Here is a 23,609-nt window from a genome sequence, read left to right on the forward strand (position 1 = left end):
GAATTGGGAAGAGGGAAAAAAAAAAAGCTCTGTAGTAACTCATTGTTTACTGACCAAGACGGCTTGTACTTCCATCGATGAGCAGACTCCACAACCCAGCAGTTTAATCGGAATAATTCAGGCGTGGGGGCAGTTCAATACCCATCCCCACCCCCCCCCCTTCCTTAACTAAAGCTGCTCAGACTGGAATTGCCCGGGGTTGAAACAATACTCTGAGTCACAGCTCTTCTCATTGGAGAGCCAGCCAGCCCTTCCCGGGCGAGGCCCCGCCCCTCGCGTGCGTGTCACCAGCCTCGGGAGGAGGAGCGGCCAATGCTAATGAGCGGCGCTGCCCGGAGGAACTTCATTCCCCTTCTCTGGGTCAGGATCGCAGAAATTATGCCCCTTCTGTCACCATGAACTGGCTCTCCAGTTCCCAGGGAGTTGTCCTCACTGCCTACCACCCCAGCGGCAAGGACCGGGCCGTGGGGGGGAACCATGGCAAGGGAGGGGAGAAAGCCACCGCAAGGTAAGCCCAAGAGCAAAACAAAAACCTCTCACCTGCTCCAGGAAAAAAGTGACAGGGAAGTTGGCGCGGAGAACGGACCGGCATCGCCCGTCGAACCTAACGTCCTGCCGAAGCCGAAGTGTTTGGCAGGGGTTTTGTGCACTTTGCGTCTCCTCTGGTCCAAGCCTGAAATAGCCCCTATGATTGCTGGGGAAGATGAATAGGAGGAAGGACCTGGGGATATGCCTATCAGCCTTGCTCCTTAGCAGGTGCATTTGCAAATGTTGAAAGATCAAATGTCTATGTTTGAAACACTTCCTATGAGATGGAATTCTTGAATGGGCTCAGGGCACAGCCGCTGGAACTGCTAGTTGGGGAAGTGTGCCAACAAGTAAGGAGGCTGTTCATTGTACAATCTGTTGTTAGAGCGTGGGGTTCCCAGGCCCCCCCCCCCCCCCCCACCTCGCTGAAAGCAAACTTCTTAGGCAAAAAGCCCAAGACACTGGCCGGTGGCAGTGTGTTTCACATTCTTTTGTGTATGTGTGGGCGTGGGGTAGAGCTTTCAAAAAGGAGTTTTTTATCAGGAGGTAGTACGCTGGGGCCAGAGTGAAATGTGGTTAATGTTAAATCACTTTATAGGCAGAGAGGGCAAGTGTTCTATAGGCCACTGAGGCACAAAGAGTACCTTTCTCTCTGTACTTTGTTCTGATTTTTCAAGGGCTTTTTTTTTTTTTCTTTCCCTTAATGACCTTCTTCCTAGCTGAACATTTTTACCTCCAGTCTTAGATATAAATTGTAAATATTGGCTTAGAAGCTTGCAGATAGCAAATGCTTAAACTAGTACATAACCTACCTTAGGTATCGGTAAGCATATTTCCTCCTTGATGTTTAATGTGATAATAAAACCTTCTTTGTTCTTACATGACTTATGCTGAAATAATGCCTTCTTTCATTTGTCTTAAAATCCTCAAATGTGGGGGAGGGGAATAAAAACCAAAGGAATGGCTGTAGTACTCTGTTAGATTCTCAGGCTGACCAGAACTTTTCCTCACATAGCTGCCACACTATGTATTCTGTTGAAAGAATTAATTTCCAGAGATAAGAGGGAATTGCTACTGTGCTTTAGATGTGTTACCATTTTATTTTCTGTCACTTTAAGTATTTTGTGTGAGATCATTAAGCGTTTTCATTTTTTATGTGGTTTATCAATGTATTAGTAACCTTTTAGCTGTCAGCAGCCTGTAACCCCAGCCTCATGTCATCTCTAACATGGAGTCCACATCAGAGTCAAAATTGCCAGAATGGTACAAACCTAGTACATTCTCCAGGGACTTTACTCTGGAGTGGCCTGGGGATCTGAGCTGAATTTTGGATTTTGATTGTGAGAGTGGAAAGAACCTTAGGGACATAGAGTCCAAACCTCTCATTTTCCCTTTAAGTCCTCAAATCCCAGGAATTATTAGGATGTTGCAAGGCCTGTGGATCTAGGCCTTTGCCAAGAGGCTGCATATTCGGTTCTGGAGGCTTTATTCTGTATTTGCAGTTTTGCAGCCTGTTGGTGGTGGCCTGTACTTGAGTGGGTTGAGAGAACAAAAGAGAGGACAGATTACTCTCAGTCTATGCTAACGCAGAATCAAGAGGTGCTAAGGCAGCAGGGTAGTAGCTAACTGAGTTGTGAGTGCTCCCCCTGGGGCCTCAATGCCAGTTCTGTTCTCACCTGCTTCCCCCGCTGGCTTCCATGTTGCTTGTCCACACTGGCCCCAAATTCTCACCACTGAATTAGAGCCCTAAGGACTTTTTTTTTTTTTCTTTTTTAGTAGGCACCATCCGTGCCCAGTGTGGGGCTTGAACTCATGACCCTGAAACTCTGCTGACTGAGCTGGCCAGGCACCCTGGGACAGTTCTTTATATTGACTGGAGAAGATGGGAGCCCTGGTTTGAGGGCTGGGAGGAAAGGCAGGAAGGAGGGAGAAGGGACAGTCTTTAGGGTTTTTATCGTTAAGTATGGAATAATTTAGCGTAGTGTTATTTTGGGAGGCACCCTCTTTAGCCTGGAAAGGTTTAGATACTACAAGTGGAGGGGGAGGGGGTTGGATGGAGGCAGGGAGGGATTCGAGGATGGGTTGGTGTCAGAAGTGACCCCCCCAAAGTTGGGGGAGCCGGGCACACAGGGCTTTCACTCTGATCGGATTGGTCACCTGGTGCTTTAAGCACTGGGAAGCTGCTCTGAGGTACAAGGTTGATGGTTGATGCCTCTTTTAAAATGCTCTTCAAATGCAAACCAAACCAAAACAAACAAAACTCAAAAAGTGGCAAAGTTAGACTCTGTTCTCTCCCACCCATTTAACAGTTGGTGGAGGGAGCATGGGAGTCTGAACTTCGCTTATTGCAAGATTATGTCTTTTCCAAATAATAGGCACTTTGAACTATTTAATCAAATGTTTAGTTCAATAAGATGAACTCATATGTCATTTGAAAAGTATAAAGATCTATGTATATGATTTAGGGTATTTAGAGAACGTGTTTGATTTTTAGCTTTGCCTAACCGAGTCCTTTTTTACTTTTATTTGGTCTTTGGAGAAGCTGGGGTAGTAGGGAATTAATATTTTTGTAAGTAATCTGTTAGTCTAAAATTCCTTCCATTCCATTCCATTCCATTATCCCTCTTTATCAGGACACATTCACTGGATGACTGATTAAGGAATTCCTCCTCCTCCTGGTTAGAGTCTCTCAAATATTTACAGAATCCTGTTTTCAGTTTTTTGTCCTATTTCTTCCTTAAAACATTAGGATTTGAAGAAATATGCTAACATTAGTTGTTCTGACTGACTTATACACAGATATTTCCAAAGGAAACCACTTTTTATGACTAGCTATATTTATGAGTATTTACTTGTTAATTTTCAAGCAGGTTTCTTACTGTTTGCTTTAGCAAAGCAGTTTTTCAAAGAATACTGCATTTTGTCTATTTTTACTATTCTCCTTTGACTTTTTTTTTTTAAGATTTTATTTATTTATTTGACAGAGAGAGTGAGAGCACAAGCTGGGAGACAGAGGGAGAGGGAGAAGCAGGCTCCCTGCTGAGAAGGGAGCCTGATACGGGGCTTGATCCCAGGACCCCAGGATCATGACCTGAGCTGAAGGCAGCTGCTTAACTGACTGAGCCATTCAGGTGCCCCCTCCTTGGACTTTTTAAGAAGAACTTACTTGCTTTATATCCGTTTTTGTCAATATCTGATAAATATTAATGTCAAATGATATTTTCTTATTGAAACTCTTAACTCTAGTTGACATTTGAGGTATTTTTATGTCTTCCATGAACAAATATATAGCATTCATTGTGTAAGGTCTTGTTTTATTGGCCCCATTTGCAGACCATTGGAATTGGGCAAGCAGAACCAAGGGGCAGTGTGTCAGGGTGACCTAGGCTCTGAAACCCTGGGCTCGGGGGGCCAACCTGCCTGGGTTCACATCCCAACTCTCCCACTCATTAGCAGTGGAACCCTGGAGGGGTTCTTTAACTCTCTACTTGTAAACTGAACTTAATAGTACTCGCTTCATTGGGAGGACCAAGTGGGTGGTTCCGTGTAAAGCCCACGGGACTGTGTCTGCTTTTTAGCTAGCTGCTACTCTCTTTACCGTTAGGTAAAGTAACTATGGAGCTTTGCGGCATACGAAGCATTCTTCCTCATTTCAGGAGCATTTTCATAAATATCATTTTGTCATGTGTTCAGAAACATGGGCGTGATTTATATGCTTAACTAAAATTGGCATAACTGAAAATTAACCATAAGGTAAAAGTTCAGGCCTCTGGCGTTCGAAAGACCTTGGAAATGTCCTTTTGATCTGTAGCCACATGGAGAATTTGAACTAGTGATCGCTGCTGGGGCACTGATGGGCTGCACTGAGGTCTGTAAACCCTGACTTATGGCAAGATGGAATGTGGGTGGGTCTTCTTTTGGCAGCTGGACTCCTTGCTGTCCCAAACTTCCTTCTTCCTCCTTTAAGAACTACTGCCCAGGGTGCCAGATGGAAGAGGGTGGCCATCTTCATATGCTTTGTTTAATTCCAGACTTTTTCAAATCGTACCCATTTCTTGGGTCTGTAAAATTATGTCATAAGCATAACCATTTGGTCACTCAGTCATTCCACATATAATTACTAAGCACTTACTGTGTGTCAGGCAGTTGTCCAAGAGCTGGGGCTATATTGGGGGAAAAAACAGACAAACGCCTGCATGTGGGGGTGAAGGGGAGGCACAGAGTAGAAAGTGAAGGCCTGAGCAGGTGAGCCTTGCAGGTATCTGGGGACAAGAGTTAGGGGAAGAGCTTTCAAGGTAGAGCCTGGTAGAGAGTATGGAAGCCATGAGCCTAGAGTAAGCCCTAGAGCAAGCCCCCAGAGATGCAAAGAGCCTTGCTGGGCTGGAATGGTTGGGAGTAAGTGGCTTTGAGGAGGAGAAAACTAGAGGAGGCAGGTAGTTCGATCTGATGGTTTTATAGCCCACTTGAGGAATTTAATTTTTGCACAAAGTGAAATGGGAAGCCAGCGTTTGGGGAGGATAGTGAACAGTGGAGGAACAGAGCATGTTTCGGTTTCAAAGAGTGTCTTTGGCTGTTGTGTAGATTGTAGACTGCAGAAGTAGGCACACGACTCAGGAGGGTAAGGTGATGGTGGCTTAGGCCAAGGTTTCAGTTGTTTGGGTGGTGGGCTGGTGGGTGGTGAAATATTCTGAAGGTAGAGCTTTTTGGATGTCCTGATGGTTTTGGTATATGAGCCAATGGGAATAAAGATTATTGCAAGGTTTGGCCTATGCAACTCAAATTTTATGTAGACGGGGAAGGCTTCCAGAGTGAAAGGAGGATAGGCTGGGTAAGATCTGAAGCTCAATTTTGGACCTACAACTGGGAGATGTCTTTTTCAAAGAAGCATTCAGGGAAGGACATGGTTGTCTTCCTTGATGAGTTCGGAGTTTTTACATGAGAACATGCATTAAAAAAATTATGTACTATATATCACGAATAGAGTTTTTTTTCCTTTTGAATTTGTGTTTTATCTGAAATTATGTTTATTTTTTTGGTAAAGAAAAGGATGGTCAAGAGTTTTTATAATGCAGTTATGTAGTAAGAGAAATAACATTTCTTATTATTTTTCCCCCTTTAGCTTTTAAGGCATTCCAAATGCATTTTTAACCTATCCATATGGATAACTGCTTCTAGATCAATCTAGTCATCTGTTTCATGACATAAGAGTACTTTCTGAAAACTTCTTTACTGTGTGGTTTAGAAGGCTTATCCGTAATTTTCTCTTCAATCGTTAAAAGACACACCCAGTACTCCAACTGGGCAGGTCTTACCTTTAGAGTTACGGAATATTTGCCTTTTAACTGCCCTATCTGTAAAGTTTGTGATTTCTGTGGGCCTGTTTAAAGTGATCTTCATGGAACTTATATTAGCTTTATGCCTTTCAAATATGAGGATTTTTAAATCTCAAGAACTGCTCCCCCAACCACTCGCAAAACAAAAAACAAAACAAACAAAAACAAACAAAAAAACCCAAACCCTGCCAAAGACCTTTTATTATCCATGGTACACTTACTTTACTGTCCACCTGCACTGTCTCTTCTTGTCTCTCTTTTCTAAGTGGGACTTGTGCTTAATTGAAGGTTTATGTTCTTGGGGCGCCTGGGTGTCTCAGTTGGTAAAGTGACCGACTCATTTTGGCTCAGGTCATGAGCTCAGAGAGTCCTAGGATTGAGCCCTGCATCAGGCTCCGCACTCAGCGGGAAGTCGGCTTGTTCCTCTCCCTCTTGCTCTCTCAATAAATAAAATCTTCTGCCTTCTCTCTCTCCTCTCTCCTGCCTTTTCTTCATTCAGCTCTGCCCAAGGGTCCTGAGAAGCCTTTCTTCTTGTCACCCTAGTGGTGTCCCTGGGAGAGAGCTTGTAACTGCAGAAACTTGAGGTCTCCAGGCTATTGCGTGGGTGGGGGTGGGCTGGGGGGGGGTCAACAGCATGTTTTCCATGCTTGGTTTGGGGAAGGTGCACTAGATTAGGTGTGATGCAGTCCTCTCCTGAACTCTCCCCTCTAGAGGATTTCTGACCTAAATCCTTCATTTCAAACAAATACTCTGAGAAGAAATTGCTGTAAAGTTTTAGTGGGTATTGATATTTAATGACGTCTTTGCTCTTTTGATAAGAGATAAAGAGTAAGTCTCCCTACTTGAGGGGAGTGGGGATGGATAAAGGTGTTGGGAGTAAATTAGGGTAGATGGAGCAGAAGGGATGATGTCTGGATAATTCGGAGGACACATTCTTTTGACTGCTATGTTTGTTGCTGTGACCCGGCCAAGTTTGTCCCATTTTTGCAAGAAGTAAACAGAAACCATGGAGACTGGTGTGGCCAGTTTACTACGTCTGGAGTCTTTTCCAAACTCAAGTGCACTAAGTATCTGAATTTCTGTGCCGAAAAAGAGTGTGAAATGTCATTTCCTTTATGCATGCTGTTTGGTGGTTGCTTTGGCAGAGTACCCTTCAGTGTCTTTAGGGAAAATGAGGTTTATTGCAGGCAGCTGGGTCCTGGGGAGAGGAGGCATTGCCTGTCTTTTTCCCTCACTGATGGGTCATGTGGCAAGTCTGCTCTCTCTCTGTGGACACTCTTTTATTCTTTCTGTCTGCTGGCTTTATAATCTCATCATTTTAAGCTTGAGCTCAGCTCTTAATGGATGCCCCAGGCTTGTTGCCCTCTATCAACTTGTATCTCATAGCAAACTGACCCATCTCTCTGTTTCCTAATTTCAAAGTTTTGAAAGGGGATCCAATTGCCCAGTTAATCTTCTTGAGCTGCCCCAGGAAGCCTGTGATTCTTATGATTTGACCACTCGGGGTCTATTTTTAGTGAGGCAGATTCTGTGGATAGGGCAGATCCTCAGAAGGGATGTGGTATCTTTGCTAAGTTGTTGGGTTGAGTACATCCTACCTTTATCTGTTTCCTCATCTGTGAAATGGGTGTAATAATGCTCTTGTCTTCTTCACAAGGTTAATATAAAGATCAAATATGTGGCTTTTAAGAGTTTTCAGAAAAATAGATGAGTATTACTGTAAATCTTTTCAAAACAATATCTTAAATTTTCCCTAGACATTTTACTTAATTAGAACTGTCATACTGAACTTTTTGGTTTAATTTGCATTTTGCTTCTGCTGCTGTGTACTAAAACGTAAGTTCCTTGAGGTTGGAGACCTTTACTTGTGTGTGTGTGTGTGTGTGTGTCTTTACACCTAGGCCTTAGCAAAGTGCCTCAGGCAGGTAACAAAAGTTTTAATGAATGAATGAGTGTGAGAGCGAATAAGGTGCAGTGATAACACACAGAAGAAGAAATGAGGGGCTGAGCCGGCGGGAGGGGAGAGATGGATACCCGTTAGAAAGGCAGATGCTGTTTTCCATGGGAAAACAATAGCATAAATTATGTTTAAATTCCACGGGGCTGCAAATTCTCCAATTGTGCCATTTTATAGCTTAGTAGATTTCTTTTCACTAGCCACACAACTCAACATGCTATTTATTTGTAGCATTGTTGCTATGGGGAAAATGTGTTCCGAGCTCCTAGTAACAGGTTCCCAAATACATTTTTCAAACTCAAATAAAATCTTCAACAAAGTTGGAGATTATTGCCCAATGTTTCCTTGGTGCCTCTCAGGACCTTCATGAATTGAGAAGTGAGAGTTTTTTTTTTTTCTTTTGTATTTTTTTTTTTCTGCTTGTAGTTTTGCCTTATTCTAGTACTGTGTGCGTTGCGAGGCCCACAGGAGCTCCGCGCATCCCCTCAACGAAGACTTTCCCTCTCCTACACATGTGCCTGCCTTCCATTAGGGATTATTCACTTGTTTCCATTTGTCCTTTATTTTGGAAGAGTTAGGAAGGTGGAAATTGATGTATGTTCTTGCGATCCTAGTTGAATCAGGTGAGAAGAAAATGTGATTAAGTGGGAAATGGTTTAACATTGTGCTGTTACGAAATTGGAGGGGTGCTTGGGTGGCTCAGATGGTTAAGCATCTGCCTTCGGCTCAGGTCATGATTCTGGGGTCCTGGGATCGAGCCCCGCATCGGGCTCCCTGCTCAGCAAGGAAGCCTGCTTCTCCCTCTCCACTGCCCCCTGCTTGTGTTCCCTCTCTCGTTGTGTCTCTCTCTGTCAAATAAATAAAATCTTAAAAAAAGAAAGAAATTGGAATTGCGTGGGAGGATATCGGCGTCTCATTAACAAGTATGTTTGGGTTTGGGTGGTTGGGCTGTAGAGATCTGGTTTATCTCTGAATGCTACTGTCTATCAGGTGTCATCTGTATTCTGAGGAAAATGATAGGAATGATATTGATAAAGCAGCATAAAATTGAAATCTTACCTAGAAAGATTCAGGTAACTTAGAAAGGTATTAGGATATGTTAATATGGAATATCTATCTTAAATTATTTAAAAAATTTTAATAGGTATTTTAACTAAGCTATGAAGGCCTTTCCTTGGGTGTAAATGATAAGCCTAGAATAAAATAAATTTAAGAATTCCTGCTCTGAGGGAGCTTCTGATACAATTCAAATGGATTCTAAAATAATTTTTCGCAGTATCATATTTAGGAAGTCCTGGCATGAGGTATAAAACTTTAAAATAATTTATTGTTGAATAATTGAGATTTGGTTTGAGTAAGAAGAGGTAAGCTGGCAACTGAAAGTTGGAAGGAACTTTGGCTATTTATAGGTGGTCTAGAAACATGTAACTCGATCAACTTATTCTATAATTAATGTTTTTACTAGAGTTACTAAGTGTGTGTCTGTTATTTCTCTCTGATCCAAATAATATGGTCAAAGGTGTGGCCCATCATCTGATAGAAGTTATTTGGGTCAAGGTAAAAGTAAATTTATATAGTGTTCTATGTTTTGAAACCACTCACTGTTAATTTTTAAAATTTATTATTGAAAATGAGTGTGTGTGTATATATTAGTATTTGCAGACTAAAATTATTTTGAATTATAACATTTTTTTAAAGATTTTATTTATTTATTTGACAGAGACACAGTGAGGGAGGGAACACAAGCAGGAGGGAGTGGGAGAGGGAGAAGCAGGCTTCCCGCTGAGCAGGGAGCCTGATATGGGGCTCGATCTCAGGACCCTGGGATCATGACCTGAGCCAAAGGCAGACACTTAACAACTGAGCCACCCAGGCGCCCCTGGAATTATAACATTTTGAGTCATTCTGTACTATAGCATAATCACACAGTGTTACCACACTGGGTGTATTTAGGTAATTATATAAGTGTGTTAATCCTTTGCTCTGCATTTTTTAGATAAGGTTTATATACTTAAGAATCAATAGAGGGGGGCGCCTGGGTGGCTCAGTTGATTAAGCATCCAACTCTTGATTTTGGCTCAGGTCATGATCTCAGGGTTGTAGGATTGAGCCCCACATTGGGCTCTGACCTCAGCTCAGAGTCTGCTTGTTCCTCTCTTTCTGCTCCCCCCCTGCTCAATAAATAAATACATAAATAAAATCTTAAAAAAAAAATAGAAGTTTGGCAGGTTATATAATAAATGAATGAATTGGATGACTGGAAAGTGCAGGCCTCAGAGAAATGTGCGTTTTGGTAGAAAATTTAACTAGAATTAAAAAATACTGAGCACCCCAAAATCCTACCTGTAGTTTGGATCTGACTCAGGCACCACTGGTTTGTGACTTCTATCCTAAAGGTCAAGGTGGTGGTTTCAGTTATCTGTTGCTCTGTAATATGCCACCTCAAAATTTAGTGGCTTAAAATAAATTTCATAGGCATTTTAAGTCTATCAAGTAGGGTGGGCTGAGGGTGGAGGTCACCAGAGGCTTCTTCACTTACAGGTTTGGTACCTGGGCTGGTGGGTCATTTTCTTTGCGTGCGTCTTCTCCGTATGACTAGCCTGGGCCGCCTCTCCTGGCAGGGCTAGCAGGATTATCTGACTTCCTACACTCTTGCTGGCTTGCCCAGAGTGAGCCTTCCAAGAAATGAAGGGGGAACCTGCCAGGCTTCTTAGGGCCTAGTCTCAGAAATTACTCAGTGCCACATGGCCATGTTCTATTGGCCAATTAATCCTAGGCCACTCTGATTCAAGAGCATGGAGGAATACACTTCACCTCTTGGTGGGGGACTGGCTTGCACCCGGGGAGGCCAGTCTCTCTTTGGCAATGAACCACTCCGTTATCATTCCAGTCTCTCTGTGTCAGGCCCTCCCTGCCTTTTTCGTCCTGTTGCCCACTACTCTTATACAGAAGTCTCTGTCCCCTGGAGCTTGGCTTTTCAAAATTCTCCACTACATATTCTGTGTGTATTTATTCCTCTGCCTTGCTTTGTTAGGTAAGTTTATTTTAGAGAATTTTGTTGTATTCATAGACTGTGAATGCCGTAAATGGGGACTTAATTTTTCTTACAGTAAGAACTAGATGGATTCAGTGCCCTGTATGTGATAGGAATTCAACTATATTTGTGAACTGACTGGTATTTGATATTTTGGAAGGGTTAGATTTTATTGTGTGCGGGACAGTTTATTATATAGCTTTTTCTTCTTTCCATCAAGAAAAAAAAAAGCTCGATTCTCAAAAAAATGATTTTCAGAAAAGGATCTAAATTTGGATTTGATTTTAGGCACAAGTGAATTTGAATTCGGGAAGAATGTAGTGCTGAGAAATGCGCTACTCCTCATAAAGAACGTAGTCTCTCTCTTCCATAGCTCCAGAGTTGCCAAAGGCCCTTGTTTGTTTACATCTAATGGTATTTTCTCCAAGGGACTGTTGGGCTCAGATGTAGTGTTCTGGAGTACATAATATTTTTGAGATCACATCGTACATATGGAAAACCTCCCAGAGGCTCTATAGAAATTAATTGCTAGTGTTGGAGCCAGTTGTTTTTTCTACTGCCAGTACATTAGTTACATTTGGCTGTCCAATAACTCCTAACATTGAGCCTTCACATAACCAAACAGCATCACTGTAGGATTTCCTTTCCTGTTTAGAAGCTTTTGCTTTACTAATATATTGCTAAACATGTATATATACACTTTTGGCCTCTTGCCACACTTTCTTCGAAGCAAGGAGGAAGGTAAGTGGCCAGGACACCCTCTGAACTCAGTGGGTGGAGTGTGTTTCTCTTAAGGAAAAAATTTTTTGAAACAGTACTTTAAGATTAGAGGATGTTTCTATTTCTTTAAAAACACTTTGTATCTCCCACTTAGGGCTGTTGCTGTTTTGGGGAGAACCTATTGCATACATTCAAATTACTGGTCTACAGACATGATGGCAATGGTTTATTTGTCAGATCACTGAATTCCTAAGATTTGAGGGTCGTTTGGAGAAATACATTTTCACCAGTTTTCCCGTCCCTACATGATGGTTTGAAATTGTATCATCTCCATTTTTCAGACGAAAGAAAGCCTAATCCCTTTTCAGCTTACTTTGCGGCTCGAAACTTGAAAGCAGATCCGTGTTAGGTGTCCTTAAGACGAAAAGCCCATTCTAATAGCTTTTTATACATTTCAGTAGAGACTAATACTTTGTTAATCTGCTTAAAGCAAAATTTCTTCAATAAATAAGTCAAAGCGTTAGCTCTCTGTTCCTGAAATTGTGTATGCAATACTGACGGTAGGTGTTCCATTTAGAAAGGGTTTGTGGAGGGGGGTCCGCGTGGCTCAGTTGGTTGGGCGTCTGACTCTTGACTTAGGCTCAGGTCCTGGTCTCAGGGTTGTGGGATTGACCCGAGAGGGATTCTCTCTCTCCCTCTGTCCCTCCCTTCCCACTCATGTTCTCTCTCTCTCTAAATAAATAAATAAATAAAACCTTAAAAAAAATAAAAAGGGTTTGTGGTGGTAATATTTTGGTGTAAGCCACGTTTGCTGTAGAATGTCTTGTAGCATATAACATCTTAGCATGTACTATGACTTCCTAAAAAATTTGTAGCAAGAAGCATATTCCAAATTTACTTGACCTAGAAGTTCTTTCTCTTTTGCACAACACTTATTACCAGTGTTCTAGGGAACACAGTTTGTGAAATTTCAAAATATTGATGTCTCTTTATATGTGGAAAAATGTTAGAAATTGTATATTTTGGAATTAGTAACAGAGAATTTTTTTTTTTTTTTAAGTAGGCTCTACATCTGGCATGGAGTCCAATGCAGGGCTTGAACTCATAACCCTGAGATCAAAAGTCTGACGCTTAACCAACTGAGCCACCCAGGCACCCCTGGAACTAGTCATGTATTTTGGGCTTTTTTATAGGAGGGAAAAGGAGGAGGGGGAGGTTTGTTTAAATCACCTGCTGCTGCTGCTGGCCACAATTCATTTTGCCAACACAGTCATACCCTGTAGAATCTCTCCTTGGTGACCATGTTTCCAGAGTAAGAAGGTTTCTTGTTTTTTAAATACCCAAGCTTCACAGAACACAAATTTTTAAATAAAACATTTTTTAGTGTGTGTGTTGATAGGGAAAATTTATATGAATGCCTCCAAACCCAGTACGTCATTTTAAAAACACAAATATTTGGAGGAATATCTCAAATTACATTTGTAATATGATGTGGACATCTTGAAAGACATACCCAGTGTCACTGAAGCGGGTATGTGCCATCTCACTGCCTAGAAACAGCACTTAATCTTTTTTTTTTTTTTAAGATTTTATTTATTTATTTGAGAGAGAGAGAATGAGAGATAGAGAGCACGAGAGGGAAGAGGGTCAGAGGGAGAAGCAGACTCCCTGCCAAGCAGGGAGCCCGATGCGGGACTCGATCCCAGGACTCCAGGATCATGACCTGAGCCGCAGGCAGTCGCTTAACCGACTGAACCACCCAGGCGCCCAAACAGCACTTAATCTTACTAATCATTTCTTCTTCGTTGAACAGCCTTTTAAGCATTTTCCATTTAACATGATGGGTAGTTAATTATGTATTAGAGTTTTCCTGTGTGTTACATTTTAGAAAACTGATTGAGGGTCTTGGATAGACCTTCATATGTTGCTTTTTCCATTCAAAATAATAGGACAAACTTAGTGTTTCCTTGCAGAACATTGGTTTTCTTTGGGTAAGGATTACTACTACCATTGAGTTAGGCTATCTTAATTCATTGACTCCTCATAACAACTCAAGCAGTAGGTGGTATTAGCTCCAGTTGACACGTGATAAAGGCATGGAGTGGTAAAGTAACTTAACTTCAGGTCCTGTAGCTGGTACTGGGTGGGGGTGGGGGCTCGGGGGGAGATTTGGACCTGGGCAGGCTGCTGTCTGTGTGTTCACCACTTGGCCATTCATAGAAATTACTTGTCTCCAACTTTTGTAAACTGAATGTGGTTTCTAGAAGTATATACAGAGGAAGTTAAATTCCAGTAGAACACCTGATTAGTAGTTTGTGTGCCTGTTTATAGTAAAAACTCTTTTCTTTTTGGTACTGAGATAAGGTTATGCCAATCTAGATTCAAAGCAATTCACTGGTAATAAAATAGGCACTTTGGGAGATCATTTTAACTACTTTCAGGCGCTAAAGAAAAGGTACTTTCAGTACCCTTTACTGCAGTGAAGGACTAATAGTTTTACTAAATTTTTGCATTTAGTAAATAATTTTGTGTGGCCTTGAGGTGTCTCCTGGCATTTTGTGGTCAGCTATTCATGTAACTGGCGCAAATTAAATCACAGAGGGAAAAGAGAAACATATTTATTGAGTACTGTATGTGCAAAGCCCTTTAAGATGGAATTTGTTTAATCCTCATAAGATGAGAATTATTATCCTTTTCTTAAAAAAGGCAGCTCACGTATATGGACTAACTAGTCTCAGATCACACAGTTTGTACACAGACCAATTCCGATGTGAAGCCTGGTCATTGTCTTTCTACTGAGAGGCATAGAGTAAGTGCAGTTCTCATTTTTCTCCCTTAAGGCATGTGTGTCTGAATGACCAGGAGGCCTCCGTGGGAAAGATGTCTTCCATGGCAGGCCTTGATCTGGGTCTTTTAAAATAGCAGTCTGGGCATGCCAGGGATATGGTAGGGGCCACAGGGGCTCATGGGGAAGGGAAGATTCCTCTACATAGGGTGGAGGAGAAAACCCCGGATGGGGGGAGGGGGTGGTTCTTTTCTCTCTCCATCAGTGGGCATTTATAAACTTGAAACTGTCTTCAGATGCATTGAGAATCTCCCAGAAGCAGCGTGACACAGTACCAAGGTATGTCTTTTTAAAACACCACCACCACTGTCTTTGCCATTAGGTGGTTGTAATTTTTTTTTTTTAAGATTTTTTATTTATTTGAGAGAGAGTGAGAGAGCGTTCACAGAGGGAGAGGGAGAAGCAGGCTCAGCAAGGAGCCAGACATGGGGCTTGATCCCAGGACCCCGAGATCATGACCTGAGCCTAAGGCAGATGCTGAACTGACTGAGCCTCCCAAGCGCTCCTAGGTGGTTGTATTTTTCTATAAAAGATGAATAATCAATTTTTCCTTAGCCTTGAAATAGGACAGTAAGACAGCTATGAGTCCATGTTGTCTGTCGGTCTTCTCCAACTGTCTAGATGGTCTTAGGACCCTTTCTGTTGCGTGAGAAATTTCCACTGAAATCCAAATGAGCTTTCTCGTTAGCTGTGAAAGTGTGGAATTCTCACAGTTGCTAAGAAACAATTCAAGGCATTCAAATACTTCAAGGGGCAGCAAGGACATTAAAGCCTTGACCTACCACAGACTCAAAAGTCTCAAAATAAAATGTCCTATTTGGTGTCTCAAAAGCACTTTTGATTCGATTACTGAAGGTATTTAAGAAGGTGGTGAGTGAGGGTTGGCTGGCTGGGGAGCATATACTTCTAAGTGTCTTTTAGCCATGGATATTTTTCCTAGCAAATAGGTTTTCTTAGCTTATAACTATTAGCCAACAGATCACCTCTCCACAGCCCTCTCTGGAGCTTCTCATTTGTAGGCAAAGTAATTTGAAACCTGTAAGAAAGCTGAAGGTTTGGGACTGCCTTATTCTTGGTCCTAAACCTAGACCTGTTTTATAAATAGCTGATTTCCAGGCCAAGGTGTCCCTGCATGACATGTTCCCATAAATGTCCCGCTGCCACAAATTGCTAATCTTAGCAAAAACAGAATTCTGTGTCCACTCAAAGTGCTCCCGCTTTCCTAGGATGCCTTCCTTGCGTCACTTTACCCAGGGAGAGTTCTTTGGGGGATGTCTGCCGGCTTTTCTGTTTGTCTACTGTCGTTCTGTGCCTTTTTAAGCTCCTTGACATCATATCCTTTCTCTGCACCCAGGCAAATGGTTTGCAGGGGGCGGTCTTACCTAACTGCACACTGGGCAGATCGCACGCAGGAAGGACAGAGAGGGGAAGGAAGATGTGAATTGTGGGCTGCTGAGGAGCCCAAGCATGATGGAGTGGTCTTGAGAAGGGGGCCAACTGAGGCAAGCTTAGCCCCCTGGATAACCTGCCTCCCTGGGGAGAAGGAAGGAAGGAAGCATGCATTTTGTAAAGAGTAAAACATTTCATGATGTAAAAACAAAATTGACAAGTCTCCTGTGAGGCCAGTGGGCCCAGTGGTCTCAGTCTAGGGAAGACGGGTGGGCCTGGGCTTCAGGGTCAAAAACAAACAAGCAGGCAGAGCCTGGAAGAGGAGAGCAGTTGTGGAAGTGAGGGACAGTGGCTCCTGTCACCTTAGTGAGTGTCAGGGTCAGCACTGAGGCTGTGCCTAGGGCCCCCGAGGCAATGGAGGTGGGCTGCAGGGGCCGCCAAGGATCCAGGAAGGCCACTGTAGGCTGACCAGCCATGGGAGCATCAGGCAGGTGTGCAGAGAAGTCACCAGAGCTCTTGGCTACAGGGAGGCAGGTATGTAGCCGCTGGGCAGCCTTTCAGGGACTTGAAAACAGACTATGGGGGGGAGATTACATGGATGAGCTATTTGCCAGAGACCATTTGTTTGCTGCTGTTGTGGGGCGGGGGGTAGTTCACATCCCCTCAATTACGCTTCCTGGGTATGTGGCCAGGGAAGCACCTGTTCAGGTGTACCTTCTTTTATTTTTTAATCGATAGCACTGAGATGAAAAATGTCTCTTACTAGATTTTGTTGTGGGAACCCTTGGCCAGTGAGCTTGAAAGCTTGGAGAAAGCCAGTCTTCAGGTTTCCAGTTAATAGCCCAATAATCCAAGCATCTTGAAGGAGTTATTGAAAGGGTGAATTTCATTAGGAAATACTAGCTTACTAAGCAAAATGTGAAAGTTCACAGAATTCATTGTAAGATGGAGAGATCATCTCCCAGTGATGGCCAAAGCGAAGGGTCTGCTTCATTCGAGTCTCCCTGCCCCCATCCCTATCTGCTGGCTCTTTAAGCGGAATCCCCAGGGTTCCTGGGGCCTCAGCTGATTAGGGCTGGGGCCAAAGTCTGGGCAGTCCTTTATCAATGGGGGTAGGGAAAGTGTTGGTGTATTTGTGCTGCAGATGACCATTTCTGGGTCATTCATTGCCTTTCCTCCCCCTCACATACTCCCTGCTTCTCCCCCCGCCCCGTTTTTTCTTGGTGAACTAAAGTCATGATTGAATAGCCTGTTAAATTGTGAGGCTTTTGTGCAGTAGTAGAACAGGCCTTACATTACTCATTAAAGGGCAGCTTCAATGGAGTACAATACACAGATGATGAAAGTGCAAAGCAATTGTTACACTCTGTTTTTGCATACCACTGGCATCTTTTTTCCATAACTCAAAAGTAGTTTATATTGAATCAGTGATGACAGCACTGAAGTGAATTTGCAGTTTCGGAGGTTTTAAGAAAACTTCTAAATGTTGTGAAAGCATGTAAGATTGATTTGATCCCTAATGAATCTTCTAAATTGTGACATGTATGAAATCATAGTAGGGAATGTTTTCCTTCTTTTTGAGAGGAATAGTAAATGCTACAAGTCTACTTGATGCAGAACTGTGCATATTTGTCCTCTTTCCCTTGCATCAGTATTTTCAAAGTGAATTTGTACTATTTAATATTTTATTTGCATTACACCTCAGATAAAAAGTAAACAGGGACAGTATTAATTATTTGTATGAAAATGAACCTTATCTACAGATTCTAAAATTGTACTTGAGAGGAATGTAAACAATCAACTGTTTCTTTACTATCTGGTTTGTCATCATGTTTTATTATATTTGAAACATGAATCATTTTCTATTTGGGGAATTAATATGTTGTATGTAGGCATAGATAACTTGAGACTAGGGTAAGAATCTCCCATTTTGGTGTAAGCCATGTCAGATATTTAAGACTTTTTTAAGTATGTATCTCCTTTGTAGGAATCTATCGTAAGCATGTATTTAGTTCAGCAGTGGTTTTATTCATTTTAATGGCATGTGCCACTTTAGACACTGCACATATGTGAGGATGATATTTGTACTTTATAAATAAGTCGTTTGGTTTATTTTCACTTATAATTTCCATGCAAATCATTTTGTGTACACACGTACATATGGATTTACATGGGCAGGAAATTTATATTGATTTCATGATGAATAAGATGTTACAAATGGACTGTTTAGCCAAAGCAATCATGTTTTCTGGTTATTAGCATTAGATTCATAATTTAAATTTAGGTTTGTTTGTTTGTTTATAGTAAGCTCTAGGCCCAGTGTGGGGCTTGAACTCAAGACCCCTGAGATCAAGAGTCCCATGCTCTACCAACTGAGCCAGTCAGGTGCCCCAATTTATGTTAATAATTTTAAAAAACAGAAATTAACTAGTCTCCTTTTAAACTTAAGTGACAAGTTGACCTAAATAGTTAAACCTCTGCTAGTTTCAGAATTCAGAATGGAAATTTGAAGTCTGGGATGCCGGGGGTGAGGGAGGTCTGGCAAGAATTGTTTCTCCAGGGATTCTGTTTTCTCAAGTCCCCATGAGAAGCCAGTGGAAACGTGTGATTTTTCCGAGGGATGGCAGAGAGTACCAGAAAGATGTCTATATGTATGTGCTTTGTCTTCACACTTGCAGTGATTTCTAAAACTGTGCCCGAAGGGCATCTCCTGCAAAATAATGTGCACGTGGATTATCCTTCCTGCATCTTTCCTCTAAGTCCTCTGGTGACGTTTTTCAAATGCAAAACCATAACCTTCCCATTCCTGCTTCCTAGGGGCTGCTCTCATCTTCATCGGAGAGAATCCTTGCCTTTCAGCTGTCAGATTTCTCGTCTTTTAGACTAGAGACGGATGAGTTCGTCCCCAACCTGTTGAAGGGGCCTCAGAGGCTGGCTGGGAAGTGGTCAGCAGCGGGAAATTTAGCATTAACCCCTCTGGTTCTGCTTGTTCAGTAAATTCCAGACAAAGAAGAACAGCACATACATTTTTGAATGTTAAAGAAGTACTTAGAATCTACCTCTTTTTTGGTCTTGTGACATTGAGATCCTCAAGGAGGTAGAAAGAAAAGAGATTTTTTTTATATTGGACAGTATTGAGCTGTAGTGCACTTAGAATCAGTCTACTGAATCTCCAAAAGATGAAATCCTCATCACTGGTAGTGGCTACATTTGTTTTCATTACCTAGTGCAGAGGTAGTTAACGAGGGGGCATCCTTAAAAAAGACAAGCAAACAAGCAAGCAAACGGTGCTGTCCTAACTCCTTGAAGTTTGTTGAACAGGTGCTTTGTGTTCTGTCTTGTGCTAGAGACACACTGTGCTTTTCAGAGCTAAACCCCTGTAAGGAGTTTTCAAATTACTACTCAGGATGATGTGCCATAACACATATCTATGATACAGGACGGGAAGTCCCAGTCACTATAAGAGAGGTTAAAAAACCCAACCTTGTTATGGGTACTTTCAGAGGAAGGACATCTTACATTCAACTAAGAGGATCAGAGCAAGTTTCAAGTTTCATCTTGTTAGAGTGGTTTAGGTAGGATTTGGTTTCGGGGGGAAGAGCATTCTGAGTAGAGGGAGGTTCATGTAGGGGCCAAGGGCAGGTAGCCGCAAGATGGGACAATTTGGCATAAGGATTATTTTGAGTTAAAAGTAACCCAAACCCTGTGGTTGCAGGAAAAGCTCTCTGCCTCCCTGTCAGCTGCCTAAATTTACATCGGAAAGAAGAGCCTGTACCAGGAAGAGAGCTATTAAGAGAGACTCCCCTTTACCGAAGGAACTCATCTGCATAATAGGGCAACCTCGTTTTTTCCAAACATCTCCTTTCACCTTCCTGCTAATGAGCTTTCTCCCTTTGTATCCTCAGGCCCCTGCTCCTCTCCTTAGCTCCTATAAGCTTCCTGTTGCCATTTGTCTTCAGACTTTTAGGCCTGTGTGGATTCCCTGTATATACGCCTATTAAATTTGATTTTCTCCTGTTAGTCTGTCTCCTGTCAATTTGATTCTAAGTCCTGCTAGAAGGACTGTAGGGTAGAGGAAGTTTTCCTCGATATTCAGATGGGGGTTGATTCTGTGAGGTTTATAATTTGGCTAGAGAACAGGATACTTAGAGGTGGAAGGGAAGGCTTGGAAGGGGAGGTTGAGGCCAATTTGTGGCAAGCCTTAAAGCTCAATCTTGACTGAAGAACTGGGATTTCTTTCAGTCAGTATTAGCTTGTGACCTTCCCACTTTTCAGAATACCAAACTGCTCATGGATCCTTGGATCTACTGAACTGAGACAGGTATAATGTAATGGCACTGTGGTGAAGAGGGAGCTCTGGAGTGTGAGACAGCATGGTTTCATATCTTGAATCCATGACTTCCTAGTTATATGACCTTGGACAAGTTGCTGGCCTCTGTGCCTCAGTGGTGATATGAAGATTAAATTGGGTAAAGCACATAAACGCACTGCAGCAAAAGAAACATGTCCCTGCAGGACTTAGGCTATCAGAGGGAGCCTCCTCCATCTGTCCTAGTATGAATGTAGCACCATGAGCTACATGACCATACATGAGATGGCCAACACGGGTAAAGATGTAGGTTAGAAGGAAGGGTGGCTTTTCGTATGAATATAAGTAGCTGCCTGGAAGTTCATTTCCTGTGGTGAAGTCTGCCTTCCTAGAACAAAATGCTTGTCTACCTCCTTCCGTGGTCAGAAAAGAGAATGAAAGAAGCATCCTTAGGCTCGGCCTACTTTGGTTGGCTTTGAGCCTGTGTTTGGGGTGTCCTGGAGAATACTACTTGATGCTTGAGGAAAGAGATTATGGCTTGTCAGTGCCAGACAGGCAGGAAACACTTTTCTTAACTCTGGGAGTGAGGTTTCAGCCACACGCTGTGTCAGTAGACGCTCAGACCCTTGCAGATCGAGAGTTAACATTTGTAGTTTCTACCATTCACAGTAATATGGAAGGTGGGAAACTGTGGTAGTTTACAATTTCTCTGAGACCCACGAACTAGAGTTTCAAGTCCTGACGGTGTGGTATATAGAAGCTGATCCCAAACAAGTGAGCACAATACCTCCTTAGCACTTGCAGCCAGTTGACATCTTGAAGTGTTGAGACCATGTGCTTATAAAGAATGGTTTTTTGGGGGCACCTGGGTGGCTTGGTTGGTTAAGTGTCTGCCTTTGGCTCGGGTCATGATCCCAGGGTCCTGGGATCGAGCCCCATGTTGGGCTCCCTGCTCATCAGGGGGTCTGTTTCTCCCTCTGCCCCTCCATGTCCCCTGCCCCTTGTGTGTGCTCTCTCTCTCTCTTGCTCTCTCTCTCAAGTAAATAAATAAAATCTTAAAAAAAAATGTTTTTGTTTTGTTTTGTTTTTCAGGGAGATATTTCAGTGAAAGTTGACAAGGCAGTTCCCCTGACTTCTGAAAGCAATGTGAATCTGGAGAAAGCCAGAAGTTTGTTATAAATACTTTTGGGTTGAAAATCTGAGGATTCTGGAAGTCCTTAGCCCATATTTTGCTGTAATATCCAGGTGGCTTTCTTAGTATCCCAGGGAAAAGGCTGAGCTTGGAAGAAGTTAGTTCCCTGTGAGGAGACAAGGGAGTTCTGGGTACGCCTCTGGCGTTTGCCAGCTTTCCCAACGGGGAAACTGGCCCAACATCTTACTGGTGGTGTGCTAGGCTAGAAGCTACTGTCATTTGCCCAGACTGAGGGGTGGGGTGGGCTTTCCAGGGCTCCCTAATAATAAAAAATAGAATTCTCAGAGAGCTTGTGTGAATGACGGGGAAAAGACAGGCTCACTAGGAGATGAGCAGCCCAGCCTGCAGAGGGCAAGTGCAGATGACAGCGTGGCTGAGGGGGACAGCAGCCTACCACGGGGGTGTGTGTGTGTGTGTGTGTGTGTGTGTGTGTTGGGGGGGTTGGCTGGCTCTCATGGAAGTTCGTATTTCAGTTTGTGCTGGCACTTAGTACACAAGTGGGTGGCCAAGCTGGGAAAAGATTTTTTATCCAGAGAAGTGACTTCAAATAATCAGAGTTTGGGTTCCTAGAGACTGGGTTGCACGGTGGGAGATCTAGTTATTAGAGCCTTTTGTAAATATATATATTTATTTAATTTTCCCTTAGTACAGACTTTTTTCTTTTACAGTGAGTCAACTTGCTTTTGATTTTAAAAGTCATTGTCACCACACTGGATTTTTGAGTAAAGAATTTTCCTTGGTGTCTTAGGGGAGGGCTTGAGCAGGAAGGAGCATGATATAGTTGGCAGGGGGGAAAAAACATCTAAGCCTCTTACTCTTGGGATGCCATTATTTTTGTGGAACTCCAATATCAGCTATGTTCATCTCTGTATGTAGGTCAGGAGGGAAAATAAGAGGAAGTGGGAAGGAAAAAAAGCAACTTTGTATTTTTGAGTATGGCAAAACTATCAAATGGTTACCAACACGATTTGCACAGTCTTTGGTTGCATCTAAGTATAACTTTTGAGAAGGCTGAGGCTTTTTCAGCATCTTGCTTTAGGATGAAAATAATATTAGTTAACCTCTATACAGTGTCCCGTAGTTGCCTAGTACTGTACTGTGTGCTTCACAATGTCCTGTATATGAATATTGACTCCTGTGTATTTCACAATATCATGAAGGTAGGTACAGTCATAGTCTCTGTTTACAGGTGGGGAAACCGAGGCACAGAGGTTGGTAAACTTGTTCAAGGCAACACACTAGGAAGGTCGTAGAGTTGGGCTCAGAACCCTGGCAGTCTGGTTTCTAGAGTCTGGTTTTGTTTTTTTTTTTTTAAGATTTTATTTATTTGCTGGAGAGCGAGAGTGAGAGGACAAGCAGGGGGAGTGGCAGGCGGAGGGAGAAGCAGGCTCCCTGCTGAGCAAGGAGCCTGATGTGGGACTCGATCCCAGGACCCTGGGATCATGACCCGAGCCGAAGACAGCCGCTTAACCTACTGAGCCACCCAGGCATCCCCAGAGTCTCTTGCCTTAATGACTGGTGCATGGCCATAGTCCACGGGCGGAGTTTGGGGGAGGAATAATGACCATTGTCTGTTTCAGTGATCCTGCATACTGCATTTGCTCAGTTTACTTTGGAAGTATCCATTCTTTTATTACTATGCGGTGCCTTATTTAATACTAGGAAATCTTAAGTTCTGAGATCTTCTGTAATTCTCTAAGGATTTTTTACAAATCTCAGTGAAAAATTCTTTGTGACATTGGTCCTTGGCAGTGTCAGGCGTTAGGTTAAATAACTTACGTAGTGGGCTGAAATTTTTTGGCTTTGGTGATTCATGTGGCTGAAGTATGGTCAGTCTGCATACTTCTGATATATGTGGCATATGTGAAAGTCACCAGATGGCCGACAATGATGATCCACGTTAACGGCTGTGGTTGTATTCCTGCTGTTTTGAAGTGCTCAGTGTGCTAAAAGCTCCATGATACCTAAAGTAGGTGGACACGTTGTGTGTATGTGGGGGGGTGCCCATGAAACTTACAAACGAACACACAGCATTCTAACATACTTATGAAATTCCAAAACTTCTACCAACAAAATAGCATTCGCATTAGAGAAAATTTGGAAAAATAAAAGCGCAAAGAAGAAAATTAAAGTTCTCTTATACCACTGCTCCAGGGCTAGGCACTATTGAACTTAACTTTCCCTTGTATCCCCTCCCCCCCCCGCCCCCCACGGGCACATTCCTAGACATCTATGCTAAAGCAACAGTTGTTTGTGTCATTAATACATTGTTATTCTCCCAGTTATATTTTAATCAAGGTGT

At 42.6% G+C, this 23,609-nt stretch overlaps 1 protein-coding gene across 5 annotated transcripts in view; it reads left to right on the forward strand.

Moving 5' to 3' along the window:
- Positions 1–329: 329 nt before the first annotated feature.
- The window catches only part of ARHGAP18 (Rho GTPase activating protein 18), a 121,292-nt gene continuing 98,012 nt past the window's right edge, over positions 330–23,609 (forward strand). For 4 of the 5 annotated variants that reach the window (XM_028125336.1, XM_028125337.1, XM_028125338.1 and 1 more), the window contains exon 1: positions 330–508. In XM_028125336.1, the coding sequence (XP_027981137.1) occupies positions 396–508 (113 nt within the window). In that variant the 5' untranslated portion in view covers positions 330–395. The remainder of the gene's footprint in view (positions 509–23,609) is intronic. The other variant, XM_028125340.2, reaches the window with a different exon arrangement.

This window comes from Eumetopias jubatus, unplaced genomic scaffold (assembly GCF_037043125.1).
Source record: "Eumetopias jubatus isolate StellerSeaLion01/CBP00866 unplaced genomic scaffold, mEumJub1_p1.0 scaffold_6, whole genome shotgun sequence".
In the NCBI taxonomy this organism is placed as follows: Eukaryota; Metazoa; Chordata; class Mammalia; order Carnivora; family Otariidae; genus Eumetopias; species Eumetopias jubatus.